Raw genomic sequence first — 16,276 nt, forward strand, 5'->3', positions numbered from 1 at the left:
AATTATTTTTATCTTTATTAAAACAGCTTTTAGTGGCAAATCGTAATACGTATCGCTGTTGTTTGTTTAGTTGAATTTGTCATTGTTACGGTTTTTGTTTTGTCATTTTCAACGGTGACGCTAGACCAGGGATTTCATGCGTTCACTACCATCCAGCAGAAAGTGTTTAATCACCGGATTAACACGGTTGCTGGATGGATTGTTTACGCACGGATTAAAAATGGAAAATGCTGCTGCGCGTGAGGTACGGGAGCAGAATGAAAGAGTGGACTGTAATTTATGCAAATATTAATGAAGCGCCGGGTACAGTGATCTGTTTACTAAACACGAATTTATATAACACCCCCTGTAACGAGAACGCCAACGCAGTGACGAGTCTACGGTAGTGTACAATATTAAAAAAAATGTTGCTTCTCTTAATGGAATAGACGACGTTTCTGTATTCTTGCAAATAGAGAAGAATGTTCACTTTTTATGCAAATTTATATCCCTACGTGAATATCACTGCTGTAATTTCAGTCTGTATTTTCGGCGAAAAACAGTTTTCATTTGGAAAAATAAAGTCAAGTAAATAAAATCTCTCCACCGTATTTTAACAATTTTATTATGTCCAATAACAAAGCAGAATCTGTAATACAAAATCCAATATATTCATTCATTTATTAAAATTGAAATTGAGTACTTTAATCGATAATTTGAGATTTTCTGGATTTTTAAAAATATTCTTCAATATCCCCTTGCTTCAGAATTATTAAAATCGAAATAAAAAATAAGAAAAAAAAGCAAGATATAAAATTTGTCAACAGTTTCTTTCACATACATGGGCAACATTTATTGCAATTCACATTATGTGTAACAATCATTTTCATCCAACTCTCACACAGCTAATAACAGTTTCAGTTGTAAAAGAATATTATTGCTCCATCAACCCTTAGTGCTCTGAACACATTTTTAAAGAAACAGGTATCGCAAATATATTTTATATAAAAATTTTGTTCAGGGACACACAAATAAATGTGAATGCATTTACGTTAATACCTCTTCGGCTTCATTCTAAAATGAACAAGAATGTTGTGGATAATATTGCGAATCCTCCAAAGGGTTACAACCGAATACAAAGTCCGGGAAATCCACGATGAAACAATTTACCGTAACCAGCACGCTTTCAGCGCTTCTAAATCTCCAAAAACCTGCACTTCCCGGCGCCGATGCAATCTTATCGGCCATTACTGTAATTCCAAAGAAACCAGCCTTAACCCGTTCGCCAAACAACCCGTAAGCCTGTTAGGTTCACTGCTCCCAGTCCCGGAGAGGAGCTATCTCTTGAAAGCGCCCTGTCCCTATCGATTATTCCCGGTAACCAGTAACGCGGCTACAAACGAAACAGACTGGCAGCCCGATATCGAAACTTCTGTAAAAACAGCGAAAAATTTTTTTCACCAACTAATCCACCACCAATTCCACGACCCGGAGCTTCCCCTCACAACAACCCCCTAAATGACAAAATACAAAATACAAAATACAAAAATGGGGTTGAAATTTGACAATATCTTACATTATTGCAAAGTTGAATAAATCAATGAAAAAAATCGTAAATTAATTTCTAGGGAGTCGTTGCAAAGGGGGAGCTCCGAATTGGTGGTGGATTAATTCGTGAAAAAAATTTTCCAGTGTTACAGCATGCAAACATTTTCCACCCTGGGTGTTCTAGCATCGAACTCAGGTGTCCGAGGGTTAAACAGCAGTCGTGTTAACCAAAGTGTTAAATTCTGGCTGGACTAGGGAAGCGGTTCGGGGCATCGGGAGTACAGTAGCGCAAAAATAAGGGATGATCGATGGCGGGCACGACCCCCTAAAATTTCATGCACGACTTTTTCTGGCTGTTTTAACCTACAAAAATGGGGTTGAAAATTGATAATATCCTACATTATTGCAAAGTCAAATAAATCAATGAAAAAAATCGTAAATTAATTTCTAGGGGGTCGTTGCAAAGGGGGAGCTCCGAATTGGTGGTGGATTAATTCGTGAAAAAAATTTTCCAGTGTTACAGCATGCAAACATTTTCCACCCTGGGTGTTCTAGCATCGAACTCAGGTGTCCGAGGGTTAAACAGCAGCCGTGTTAACCAAAGTGTTAAATTCTGGCTGGACTAGGGAAGCGGTTCGTGGCATCGGGAGTACAGTAGCGCAAAAATAAGGGATGATCGATGGCGGGCACGACCCCCTAAAATTCCATGCACGACTTTTTCGAGCTGTTTTAACCTACAAATTGCAAAGTCAAATAAATCAATGAAAAAAATCGTAAATTAATTTCTAGAGGGTCGTTGTAAAGGGGGAGCTTCGAAATGGTGGTGGATTAATTCGTGAAAAAAATTTTTCACCGAACATTTTCCACCCTGAGTGTTCTAGCATCGAACTCAGGTGTCCGAGGGTTAAACAGCAGTCGTGTTAACCAAAGTGTTAAATTCTGGCTGGACTAGGGAAGCGGTTCGGGGCATCGGGAGTGCTGTAGCGCGAAAATAAGGGATGATCGATGGCGGGCACGACCCCCTAAAATTCCATGCACGACTTTTTCTGGCTGTTTTAACCTACAAAAATGGGGATGAAATTTATAATATCTTACATTATTGAAAAGTTGAATAAATCAATGAAAAAAATCGTAAATTAATTTCTAGGGAGTCGTTGCAAAGGGGGAGCTCCGAATTGGTGGTGGATTAATTCGTGAAAAAAATTTTCCAGTGTTACAGCATGCAAACATTTTCCACCCTGAGTGTTCTAGCATCGAACTCAGGTGTCCGAGGGTTAAACAGCAGTCGTGTTAACCAAAGTGTTAAATTCTGGCTGGACTAGGGAAGCGGTTCGGGGCATCGGGAGTGCTGTAGCGCGAAAATAAGGGAAGATCGATGGCGGGCACGATCCTGGGGGGTTGAACGAAATTGCGGCTGGACCGGGCGCGATACAGGCATTACCGACTCTTAAGGGGGCGTTTAATGGACTCGTCGATACCTGGTTATCGCTGACGTTGACGCAAGTGTAGCACGTTAGACCTGGAACACAACACAGATGGGGCGTTCGAGTGAGTAATAGCGTTGCGGAGACGGCTCGGGGCCGGCTCCGGGTTCGCGAGACAAAGGGCGGAGAGAGGCAACAATTAAACACGCTTAGGCGTTCCTCCGCTACCGCGCCAACCCCCATACACCCCCCCTGAACACCCCCGGTGCTACCTCGTTCGATAGAATTCCGCGCTCGGTACACTTAACGCTCACTGGATGGGAGAGGGTGGAATGGATTGTCCCGTCGAATGGAGCTCATATAGGCACCAGACGGATCGCGCGACGCGACAAAGCGTTCCGCCTCGAAATGCATCGTTTAAACGGGTCGCCACGCGAGCCAAATTGTCCGACCCGTTCACCCACCCCACGTCGTAATTAATACTTTTCACGGAATTGGAAACGGTCACGCCACCCGCGCCGGTCTATTCATTCGCGGGACCAACGGTTTACTGGTCTTCTCCTGGAAGATAACCCGTGGTCTGATTCTGGGAAATTTTTCCGTGTGTAGCGCCAGGCTTACAGAGGATTTCGCGTGTACGCTTCTTGTCGGAATTGTATTATTTGTGTATTTCCGAGGGGAATGGAGGGATCAGTTCAAGGGAGAGTGTTGAGTTAGGGGTTGCCGGTGTTTAACCTGTTGTAACTTTCGGACGGGAACGAGGACGATTATGTACTCGGGCTTTTTTTGAAGGGTGGATTCCCGTACTTTCTTCCCTGTCAGTTGTTTTTTTCTGGGCGATTTTATGTGGGGAATTGAGAAGGAAAATAGGGGTGGCAGTATTTTTTAATGTTTCGTGGATTTGAACCTCTCTGGGGGACTCGAGAAATTTTTTTTGGAACTGAAATCAACGCGCACTTGAAGATTAAAGTCTACAGTTTACAATGATACTTTAAAATTGCATGCACGATTTTTTTTCGCCACCTTATTACACTTTAAGCAAGAATTGTTCCGCTGGAAATGGAGGAATTATCTTCGGGAGAAAATTTTTAAAAGGGTGCAAAAGCAGAGTTGAGAGAATGCCACTTAGGGTGTTGGAAGCATAGTCTTTCCCCTTTAAAACGAGCCTAGGTACGTTATCGTCCGATTGTTTTTGGCGAGGTTAGAATGGTTTGAATATCGACAATTTTGTACCCCATGAGTACAGGTGTAAATTTTATATGAGTGGTTTACATGTTGGTTGTTTCCGAGGTGAAGGGTGTACGTTTCGAGCGTCTGGGTGTGAGCATCATCAAAATTGAATGATCCAGGTTGTGTTAGACCGTCTGCGAAGGTGTGAACGTTCTCTTTTTTATTTGGAAGTCGAGCTTCAAAGACGGCAGTTGCCTTTGAAACGCGTTACCCGCGGCCCTTGTGGGAACAAGGAACTTTTTCGAGTGAAGTGGACTCTTTGGGGCTGCACTAACACTGGGGGTGCACTTGGAAAATATTTGGTCACTTGGGGTGGCTGGTGGACTGCTGGTCTTTATGTATTTACAGCCGAGAGTTCAGCAACTTTCGAAACACTGCAAACTCGAGAAAACTTTGTAATCATTTTGTTTTTACGTGGACATTAGGTACACTACAAACGATAAAAGACTGCAGATTACACAAAATCTAATGTACACTACAATTTTCTTTTTATTCATACGTTACAGTCTATTGTTTCACTATCTTTAATTTATCGATTTTCTTCAACGACAAAACTTAAATTTCACTCCGTGAAGGCTCGATTGTATGTTTTTCATTAACGAAACAAGATGACCAAACATTTTGGGTTTCCAGTGCACCAGGAAAGCGAGTCTCTCTGTTGAGCTTTCTGTTGAGCTTTTGACGTCGGTAAATTTGAAAATGTTGCAAAAAGCACAGTGCACTTGTACCGACTACCCGAACTACTAAATTTTTTCTTTCAGAATAATATTTACGTTCCATCCGTTGCCATTTTAAAAGCTCAGCTAATAAACATAAAACTTCCAAGGGAAAAATCATGAAAAGTTGAAGTTTCTTATTTATAGTGATAGAATAAAAGATCTGCATCTTTTTTATTCGCAAAAGCACGATCGACGGTATCGAAACGAGTCGTAAATAGGTCTTTAAAAAAATTCTTTACAAAATATTGCAAGCCCTGTGAAAGGTTGTGAAAAACGGGTAGCAAGTTACGAGCAACAAAGGGCAAGCACGCCGGCATCAAACGCGCGATTCTACATGTAAAAACAAATAAAAAGCAGCGAAAAAAAACATCATACTCGAGAATAAAGCACCGCGGCAGCGCGGTTCGTTTTCAAGAAAATCGAAGCGGAAGACTCGCGGGACACGCGTGCTTCCGGTACGGTTGGCTAATGCGTCTGACCGCTGCCGACTGTTTCCACTTAGCATGAATACAGACAGTCAAGCATTGTTATCTGTTTCTCGCAGATCCTATCATTGGCTAACTGCGAATTCGCATCAAATTATCGAATGAACTGCTATCACGCCGCTGTTAACGCTCGCGCAGATTAATCCGAGTAGAAACAACCGTTAATAGTCAGACCGAACATCAAAACACCACCCAACGCTGGAATTCTCAAACAGCATTCTTCCTGACAGATTTCAACGGCAACTCGAACTCTATTTTGCAGTGAAGATCATACGATAGCTGGATGACTTCGTGTTAGATTATTAAACGAAGTTTCATAGCATTGCTGCTAATGTTCACGGATTAATCCGAGTAGAAATAATCGTTTACGGTCAGACTTGAAATCAAAATCCGATTCAGCAGTGGAGTTTGCAAGTAACATTCCTTTGAACTGTTTTATGCAGTACTTTTAACCATATATTGTAATAAAAATCACTGGTACTGACTTCACGTAGACTAACCAAGTGGTAATAATCTTTATGGTCAGACTTACAATCAGACAGCTGTTTAACGTCTAAATCTGTGAGCAATATCTTTCCAATGATTTCGCACAACACTTTTAATACTCCTTTAATAACCAAAATTACTCTAATTACTTAAATTATTACAATTATTAATCAAAAAGACATTTTTAGCCTTTTTAGTCTTGAAAATCATCAGATGATTGCGAATGTGCATGAAATTATCGACCAAATCGCCGCCACCTTACTGTAGATGTGCGTGTAATTCGATGCAGTAGAAACACCAGTTAATGGTCAGCCCTAAAATCAAAAGCGTGTTCAGCATTCCTGTGCAACAATTTTTACTCTCTTTAATCCTGAAAATCCTGAGCTACCAGTAAATTGGCATCAAAGCATCGCGCACATTACTACTCCATTTCTGCAAACGTTTACAAAGATCAATGGACGCAGAAACAGCAGTTAATGGTCTGACCTAAAATCAAAACCGCATCGAACATTTCCATGCAACAATTTTGGCTCTCTTCAATCCTCGAACTCGCGAATGAACAGCAAATCAAGATAAATTTTATTTGATACCATTCCCATAAATTTCGACGTTCACGTGGATCAGTGCAAGTGGAAACAGCAGTTAATGGTCAGACTACACATCGAACCCATATTCGACCTTACCAAACGATAGATTCTATCGATAGACAGCAAATTAATATCCAACGAGATCAGTGTAAGTAGAAAAAGTCGTTACTGGTCAGGCCTAAAAGCAAAATATCTAATATCTTCGTAAAACATTTTTAATTCTCTTCGCGCTTGAAATGATCAATTAACAATCTACACAATTGATATGAAATTACCGGGGAAACAGCTACCACATTCTTGTAAACGCTCACACAACTTAACTTCAGTAGAAACAATTGTTAACGGTCAGCCCAAGAATCACACCAGTTTGCAACATTTCCACACAACAAGTTCGACTCTGTACAATTTCGAGTAGCTTCAAACTGACATGGAATTATCCAACAAATTGCTACGGCGTTGCGGTATCGTTCGCGCGGACCGTTGCAAGTGGAAACATCGGTGAATGGTCAGACAAAAACTGGATCCCCGCATCAACCATTTCCACGCATCAACTTCGGCTCTCTGTAATCCTGTACACCGTCAATCAGCGGCAAATTGACATGAAATTATTCCCTCGCAAACCTGTATCAATGCGAGTTGCAAGTGGAAACGGTCGTTCCGGCCATTGGTACACGAACATTGCGAACCGTGCAGCGATATTCTTCGGCAACAGTTTCGCGCAACAATTTTCGCCGTCGTTTACGCGCGGAATGATCCGCGGAAACCGAGCGGGACCGCGGCCATATAAACCCTACAAGTGGGAAGCTGTTCGCATCGTGGGCCAGTGGCCGCGTCAATTAAGCCGAATTCGCGACCGAAAGAATTTCCAATCAAAAATACGTTTCCGGCCGGAAACCGGACGCGAGAAACGGGGCCGTTCGCGGAAACGTGGTGGGGGTTGGAGGGGTGGAAGGGGAAGGGAACACCGAAATTTAATGCTCGGTCAGAGCATAAAAACCGGCCGTTCCGTTTCAACGAGCGGAGAGCAAGGGATTACGTTGATCCTTTTTGCAACGGTGTCGACCGTATATCCGGCCTGGATCCACGCGTTTACGCGGTCGATCTCTCGCGTTCGTTTCCGGCTACTTGTCGGCCTCGGCGACGCTTTAAGAAGCTTGGCAGCGGCCGTCGTCGCGACGATATTTCTAGACAATATGTTACACCCCCGCCCGCCCCTGTATACCCGGTGCACCGTACTACCACTCTACGCCCCTGCGAACGTCCGATATAAAAAATATTGTAGCCGAAAGTTGCGTGGCTTTATTGGGAGAACCGTGTAAAAATGCTTTCATGCATTTTTTTTTTCGTACAACTATGCAGCAGTAAAATGCAACTGTTCCCCACTTTTTTTTATAGCAAGCTTGTGTTTTTCTGTGCATTGTTCGATGCGGTTCTCCATGAAAAAAGTATTGATGAGTGTATTGTTTGTTGGTTTATCTGTTGTTTGAAATATGTACAATGACTGATTGTTAGTGCTGCGGATTTGATCAAGGAATTTAAAAGTTCTGTTGTATGGTTTTCATTTTGTTCCAATTATTAAGAGAATAAATAACTGTCCACGTAGCTTGCGTACCTTGCAATTAATGCAGACAATTTTTAGTTTGCACAAAAGTTCGCAGTCATTGTAACCAGCGAGTCGTATACTGAACTCGTGTACGCTGCGAATTTTTATGCGAAATAAAAATTGTTTGCAAGGAATTACGATGGACAGGAGCCAAATCGAAACTTTTTCCTCCCTTTAATAATTTTCCTAGGTTAATACATTTAACCTATTAAATTCTTCTAATCCTTCTCGTGTTTTGAATTGAACCTACTCGTTTCTAGTATAAATGCATAAAATCCGCAGTCTGGTAATAAAAATCGCACGAATTTACGTGGAAAAGGTATCATTGGCAACTGGGGTAGTTTTTCGGAAATGTGCCGGTCCCGGATAGGCTGTTACAGAATTCTGTGACTCTCTTTTGATGTCTCTTTTCTACGATGTTTTTGATGGTACCGTCCGGCGTGAGTTGCGTGGAGCACCCTGTAGATCAAGGGGATGATTTGTGGCGGGTCGTTGGCGCGGAAAGCTCGAAGTAGCCGTCTGGATCTTTCGTGCTGTAGATCGCAAGGAAGTGGGATTAGTGGAGCTCGATTGCAGGATTCGAGTGGGTTCCGTGTGCTGGGGCGGAGGGGTGGGCGAATATAAGCTACTCCGAGTTACTCGGGGGGTAAATCATAGATCCGTTTGCTTCTCTCCCCGCCCGTTTTCCCGACGTCTTCATCTTCTTCTCCCCTGGATTTGGCCCGTGCCGACGACAATGGCTAACGGGCGCACACTGTCTCACAACGGTCGTCTGACTGCGAAAAATTCCGACTCAATTTGAAACTGCTTCGACGATTGATATCGTCGATCGTCACGCCCCTTTGAGACACAACGCCCCGCCCCCCGCTGCACAAATTCGAAATATTCAGACAAAACTTGCATTAGACAGATCATTGTGTACAAAATAATTATATTTACTAGAGGAAATATTGCCACTAAACTGTCAATTTTATGTATTCATGAGAAAACTGTAGGTGTCACTGAACGAGTACAAAAAATGTTTAAAAATTGAAAGTTCCAATATACAAGAATAATTGAACTACTGATCTCTTCTGAAGTACAAAATCTACAATTTAAAAAAAATTTCACTGTTCTACACCCTCTAGTTTTCGAGATGTCTCAACAAACGTGTTTTCAACCCTTAACCGAGGGTTGTTTTCAACCCCTTCAATGTGACGATGGCCAACAGGAAAAAATGTGTTCAATATTTTCGTATCTGTCAAAAGTTAAAGAAAATCGACTTGTATTATTTTCAGTGCGTTCTCTTATTAATTATTTAATATTAAAGGACTCGAGAATGAAGTGGCGAAAAATGGTAATTTGAGAACGTTTTCTCGTAGATTATCTAGAGTTAGGGAATCGAAGTCAAACAAAGAATGGTAATTTGGGTATGTTCTCTAGTTTGTTATTAAGGGTGGGGGGTGTCCGGGAATCGTGTGGTATAAAATGGTAAATTTGTTGGTTTTTGGCTGGTCAGACGGCCGTTTTGAGACAATGGGCGACACAGGTACCCACGGTAGATGTCCTCCTCGTCGCCGGTGACTCCTTTGAGACCGTCCCTCGGCTGCGTCTCCTCCTTCCCGTTACCGTTCCCGTTTCCGGATAGGACGTTTCTGCCGCAAGTTTCCGCAGCCAGGAGCAGCCCGACCATCACCCACGTGATCATTCCTCACATCTCTGGAATGACAGAAATGGGGCTGCGTGTTACGTAATTGACCGCCAAGTCTCTTCCGCGGTCGCCGACGACCATCGACCGGTCGGATAACAAGCGATCGGTTATGCGAGCGGTGATACAGATCGCGACACCCTGACTGGGCATCTTTGTGCAACTGTACAGCCGTTGGCAAAAGTTTCGCAATTTGTGTCTCACTTGGCATGGCAAGCAGATGATTAATCAACAAGATAAAATTGGATCAGTGTCCAGCGAGATTGACAAGTTTTTAATTCAGTAGAGCATGAGGAGATTAGTCTGATCAAAAGCTCTTTTGCAATCCACTGTACAGTTTTATTAATCAATTCCAAACTGATGGAATGGAATGGTATATATGTTCTATTTATTGGGGGTTATATTAAGCTCGAGATAAAATGCGAAATTTCCATTCACAAGGAAAATAGTTCAATAGTGTATTTTCCTCGAGGATATTGAATTTCCATTAGTGGAAATAACGAGCAATGGTCAGGCACGCGAGAGAAATTTTAACGATTCTTTTACGGTTGAATATAACGATTGAATTACAGATTTTTATGCAAGCATGGATCTTTATATTCCGATATTGAGGAAACGGAACGAAAGGGAAAATTTTGCATTTTATTAAAAATTCTATTAGATTGTGAATAATAAATTGAATTTTAGCAAAATCTGTACCATTTGAATGCGTAAAATTCGCTGCTCACCCCAGAGAAAAGTAAAACAGAATTGATGGTAGTTTTAATAAAAATATTGAGGTGTATTAACAGTTCTTTAGTTGCAGCAAGTAGAAATGTAAAGCTGTGGTCAGACATGGTACGTTTAATTAAACCTACTCTTAAAGAGACTTTGCAGTATGTGTTGCTTTATAAAAATAAGAAGATTGAATTCATTCAGATGTTATTAATAAACAGATACTAGTAAATCAAGTTAAATAATAATAAATGTAAATTAAAAATATAATAATAAATACTCGAACAAAGGAATCTAGTGAATGAACTCCCATGAAATTTTCTTTATTGCTTCGAAAGTTATAAAATCAGAAATTTGAAACCTGTCATTTGACAGCCGATGGCAGGCTTAGTGTTAATTGTAAAATGACGTGTTCACTTTCTGGATATTTCCCAAATAAAAAATTGGGTATCGTTATTTTGTGCAAACATTGCAGAAACACAATCTTGGATTAAAATACGAAACTGCTGAGCTACACTTGTTTCTTGTTCCGTGTAGCCTGTTTCCGTTCGATATACAGGGTGCATAGTGAACGAGGAATTATAATAAGATAGTCGCAAGAGCGCACTCGTTCTGCCAGCGAAGCAACCAATATTCGGATAGGACGCCGTCAACTGCTACCCTGTCGAGCCTCGAAAGGGAGGAGTTTCGACACATTTCTATGTTTTCACGGATCCTGGATCCAATTTTCTTTTTTCGAGCAGACTGATCCTCCAGGGTCTTCGGTGATAGAACATTAAAGGAGATGAACCGACGAAGGAGCCAGCCGCGTCGCGATGGGACCCGGTCCAATATGTACTCATGAATATCGGTTGATTCGATATCTAAATCTCGTTTCATTAAGTTTAATGCGAATCGAAAAAGCATGCAGTTTTCTTTCGCTGTCGCTGCTGCTTCTAAATATTTCGTTCCGCTCCGACGAATTTCAAAACAGCTTCGTAACATTTTAGCGTTTTTTAACACTAGGTTCACGTTCTGATATTTCTAATGTACGATTATGAAGATTGCGAAGATGCATCCGTGAGAAATTATTCAACAATTTTATTTCTTTGGGTACATGTTATAAAAAGAATCACTAAATATTTAAATAAACAATCAAATTGCCACTTTTAGTGCTGCGTAAACCTAATATTCAATTCTATTTTAGCTTTGTTCACTAAAAAATTGAAGGGTCCAGAATTTCTTAAATATCTCAGTCACAGGACCAAAATGTTTTCGTTTCAAGAGTGCAAATATTTCAGTAAACAAACAAAGTTTTTCGCGGTAATTTTTTTTCGAGGTATCAAGGTTGTTGAAGGTTTTTTTTAGTCAGGACGTCGAGACGAATCCGACGGGCTCTAATGCTATGACCTTCACGTGACCTTGAGTACAAAAAATCCAGAAAAGTTGGCCAATCGATACAAAAATTATAACAGTAATTTATTTACTTTTGGTCGTAGTAGCAATTTCTTGAAAGATAAAGCTAGATCATCTTAAACATACAATTGGAGCAGTTGCAACATACAATTTGAGTAAATTGAACAATTTATTGGAGTCACAGTGTGAAAAATATATATATATATAATTTTTAAGTGTCTTACAAATGTATATCAAATGTCTCACCGATTCATCTAGGGTTCTACTTAAGGATTAATTGTAGCGATATAAACATGTTAATTTGGTAGGTACTCCAATAATTCGATTTTTACGCTAATAACTTTATTTGTACCCTAATAATTTGATTGGCATCAACGATGCAGACTTCAGGCGCGTTGCAGCGCGACGAATTATTTTCAGTCGATAGCAGTCGCCAATATTGAATCGCGCGGTAGTATCGGTAATTCTCGACTCGCCGATTTTCCCCGGGATCGTAATTCGCCGGTATCGTTCTGGTCCGGTTTCAAAAAAAAAAAATGGCTATCGTGCGTCAGAGGATTATCGCGCACGGTAAATTATTCTTATCACTCGTGGATACATGACTTATCGGTGCTTCGATCGTTTCCGATTCGATTGCGGCCGGTTCGGATCGCGTGCGAGAAAAAAAGAAAAAAGGAACCGAACACAACGACGCGAGCATAAAACGAGAACGGACGTATGGCAACGGTGTTGCGCGACCGCGACGAGCCACGTTTCGCGAACTATAATAAGCGAATGAAAAGACCGCGACGTCGACACCGTCACGCTCACGGCAAATTAATGATTAATGATAATGATTTTTGCACCGCTTTTCACAGTCTGCGATTCACGTCGAATAATTTATAGTTTATTAGACGAGAATAGATACCGTACATTCTTCTAGAAACGCGCGAGAAAAAATATTTTTTTTTGGAGAGCGTTCTCTAAATTCTGTTGCATAGGTTCGTTTGAAATAATTATTTTCTTTCTTCAAAAAGTCTTCGAACGCTAAATTTCCGATTCTCGAGAAATTGTCAATATTTGAATTATGATAATTTCGCTGAAAAATAGAAAAATGATAAATTTGGATTTTATGGAAATTATGTGTTGAAATACTTTTTGATTTTACGATGTATGTAACGTGTAGTTTAATAATCTAGTTTTTAATCATTCATCGTGCTACGAAATTTTTCGTATATTTCGTGCATGAAGGAAATTTTTTTACAAGCCAGCCGTGGATCGTGATTGTTCTCCACGTTCGTAATTATCATGCTTGTATATCCCGGACTGGGTTTAAGAACGTGAAATATCACGGTTGAAATAATTATTATTCCATGTATCCTCCAACGAAAAATTAAATTATTTCGAATATATTCTAAAAGAAGTAGTATTGCAACTAATAATTCTAATAATAACCGGTAATAACAGTTACAAAATAAATAATAAGCAGTTATTTTGAACTCAGCAGATGACTTTTCAACTCAAAATAATATTCTCCATTTTCCACAAAAACGTACAGAGTATATTCAACAGAGGATCCAGAGAAAGGGCAATTTTTTCCCAATAAATCGTTTGTTCTCAGTTTCCATCAAGTTCGATTATTTTCGTCGTTCTCGGCGTGATGGGCAATTAGAAAACAATAGGAACACAATAGATATCGCCAGGAAAAAAAAATAGATTTTTCAACAAACGAAAAGGTGAATTCCGAGTTTCGAACGAAAGCGTGGGACCGTGCAACGCACAGTGCGGTCAACGTCCACGGTCAAAGTCGACAAAAATCAATTTCTATGTTGGCATTTAAGGTTTCAAAAAATACTCCTCAAAGCTTCTACGTGGATTTTTAAAAATTATTAGATTCACTAGATTCGATTATTAGATTTTTCAAAAATTATGCAAAACAAAAGTATTTTAGACCCATAATGTCCCCTCTAAGGGGACGAAGGGTTAAAAATATAGGTGTCCTCTAATAATTGTAATCGAATTGCAATTGTAATTGAATTTTTCCCGGGAAACGGGCTTTTCGAGTCGTGCGTCCCGAGACAGCAAACAATAAAAAAAAAAAAAGAAAGAAAGAAATGATGGACGTGGCACGATGTACAAGGACGAGGGTGTAGATCAGTGGGAGTTTCAATTCTCTCCGGTTGATCGGAGGATTTATCGTCTTATGGGAATGAAAATGGCTTACGAGCAGCCTGCCGGCTCGGAGGGGACGTCCTTCAGGCGGGCCGGAAAGCCCGCGTGGTCGACGGATACAGGAGAATTGGAATCCGGATCAGGAATTACGGAGAAGGTTCGGGCCAGAAGCTAGTTTAAATCCTCGTGGAACACGGGGACCGCAAGGATCGGTCTCCCCGGTGAGCTACGTTCGACTCTTGTTAGTTACAGATGTTCAACTCCGGCTCTGATCATCCGTGGCTCGCCGTGGGACCTGCTATCATATTTTCTGAAATGTATCGGCAGCTGAACGAAGCTGTTCAACGGTCTTCGATTCCTGCAGGAGTTCACTCGTCGAAAGAAAGAACAACGGTGTGCAGTTGTTTCATGGTTTAACCTCGTTCCGCTCCTTGGGGCGAAGATTCCCGCATACTCGCTGTTTTGGATACTGTACTATCTTGAACTTTCTCGTGGCATTGTTGAACGGAGTTGTTGAACAAACAGAAGAATACTCGTTGTTTCATATTTTAACCTCGTTTCGCTGCTCAGGAAAATTTTCCAAGGATTTTGAGGCGGAAAGAGGGGGGCAGTTTTTATTTCGGTGGCCTTTTCAAGGTTATTTGAAGGTCAACTTTGTTTTTCCAAATGGAAACCTATATTTTTTATCATGGGATCTTATTTTACGTAAAAAGACCAGCAATTTTCGTGGGATACTTTTTTTTCATCCGCGCACTAGTTTCGGAGATATTTAAAGAGAAGTAGAGCGAGGCATATTATTGTGTAAAATTGTTTAACGCAAATCGTTGATGTCTTGTACTAGCACGTACCGTTTGAAAACAAAATTGTTCCTTATTGATCTCTTGTTTATGTTGTCTGTCTTTCGATATAAGATTGTACTATTTAGTCAAGTGTGAGTCATCGTAATAAGAGATACTATATCGTAATTAATTGTATACAATGGTGTACTCTTTAGAAGAACGAGTGGAAATAGTTTTTATTTATGGGGCTGATGAGTGTGCTCATCGAATTGTTACTACAATTAATGAGAGACATCCTGATACACATGTTTCTCATACGTGCGTGTTGCAATTAGTTGCAAAGTTTCAGGAAACAGGATCGGTGACAAATTTAAAAAGAAACCAGCCAAATTCATAAAAGATGCTGATCAAATCGAAATTATAGGACTGTTTACTGCGAATCCTACTAGTTCAATTCGACAAGTTTCAATGGTAACTGGTGTATCAGATCTGTGCACAAATAAACGTAACAAGTTTTATTTTTATAAAATGCAGCTGCCTCAAAAGTTATTGGAAGATGATTTTGACAGGCGGATTGAGTTCTGTGAGGAATTAACAAATACGATCAACGTCACTCCTAATCTAATTAAAAACGACGGGTGACGAAAATCCACATCTTATTACAGAAAGTAATACTCAATGGCCGGAAAAAATAAATGTTTAGGCAGCCATTTTAGGAAATGCTATTATATGTCCTCTGTTTTTCCAAGAGAATTTGAACGGCAATCTGTATTTAAATTTACTGGACGACATGATTGATCCACTTATAACAGATAGTCTCGAAAACCAAAGAGATGGAAACGGCAATTTTTTGTTAAACAAAGAACTTTTGTACTTCCAACATGATGGTGCTCCCCCACATTACACGTTACCAGTTCGCCAGTGGTTAACACTAGATTTACGGAGCACTAAAAGTGGCCAGTTTGGATTATTTTATAAAAATACCAAGAATATATTCAGCCAGATTTTTAGCAGGCTTTTACTATAATATATGTTCCAAGGAATAAATGTGTTAAATAAATTACCTATAAATGCATTTTTACAGTCACAATAATTGTAAATTAAAGAACATAAAACCCGTCATTTTGACGGGTCCCGTAAATCTAGTGTTAACAATCGATTCCCACTAAGATGGATCGGTAGAAGAGGTGTTATTCAGTGGCCACCAAGATCACCAGATCTAACTCCAGTCGACTTCTTTTTCTGGGGACACTTAAAGTCTGTTGTTTATAAAACACAACCAGAAAACGTCAACGACTTGCGTCGCAGAATTGTACAGAAATGTATTCCAACAGGTACCTCCAAAAATGTTCGTTCAAAATTTGAGACTCGTCTGCATTATTGTTTAGAAAACAACAGAGAACATTTTGAAAATTTGTCATAATTCTATTTCTCTTTAAATATCCACGAAACTAGTGCGCGGATAAAAAAACGTATCCTACCAAAATTG

The 16,276-nt window shown here is 40.3% G+C and overlaps 1 protein-coding gene and 1 long non-coding RNA gene across 3 annotated transcripts in view; one reads left to right on the forward strand and one right to left on the reverse strand.

Moving 5' to 3' along the window:
- The window catches only part of LOC143360336 (uncharacterized), a 41,759-nt gene that overhangs the window by 22,385 nt on the left and 3,098 nt on the right, over positions 1–16,276 (forward strand). The window lies entirely within an intron of this gene.
- Positions 1–16,276, reverse strand: part of LOC143360329 (uncharacterized) — a 190,153-nt gene that overhangs the window by 14,161 nt on the left and 159,716 nt on the right. Inside the window, exons 2-3 of the mRNA XM_076799060.1 lie at positions 9,598–9,759; positions 3,006–3,046 (exon numbers count right to left, since the gene is read on the reverse strand). Of these exons, the coding sequence (XP_076655175.1) occupies positions 3,006–3,046; positions 9,598–9,748 (192 nt within the window). The 5' untranslated portion in view covers positions 9,749–9,759. The remainder of the gene's footprint in view (positions 1–3,005; positions 3,047–9,597; positions 9,760–16,276) is intronic.

The sequence above is a fragment of the Halictus rubicundus genome, chromosome 1 (genome assembly GCF_050948215.1).
Source record: "Halictus rubicundus isolate RS-2024b chromosome 1, iyHalRubi1_principal, whole genome shotgun sequence".
NCBI lineage: Eukaryota > Metazoa > Arthropoda > Insecta > Hymenoptera > Halictidae > Halictus > Halictus rubicundus.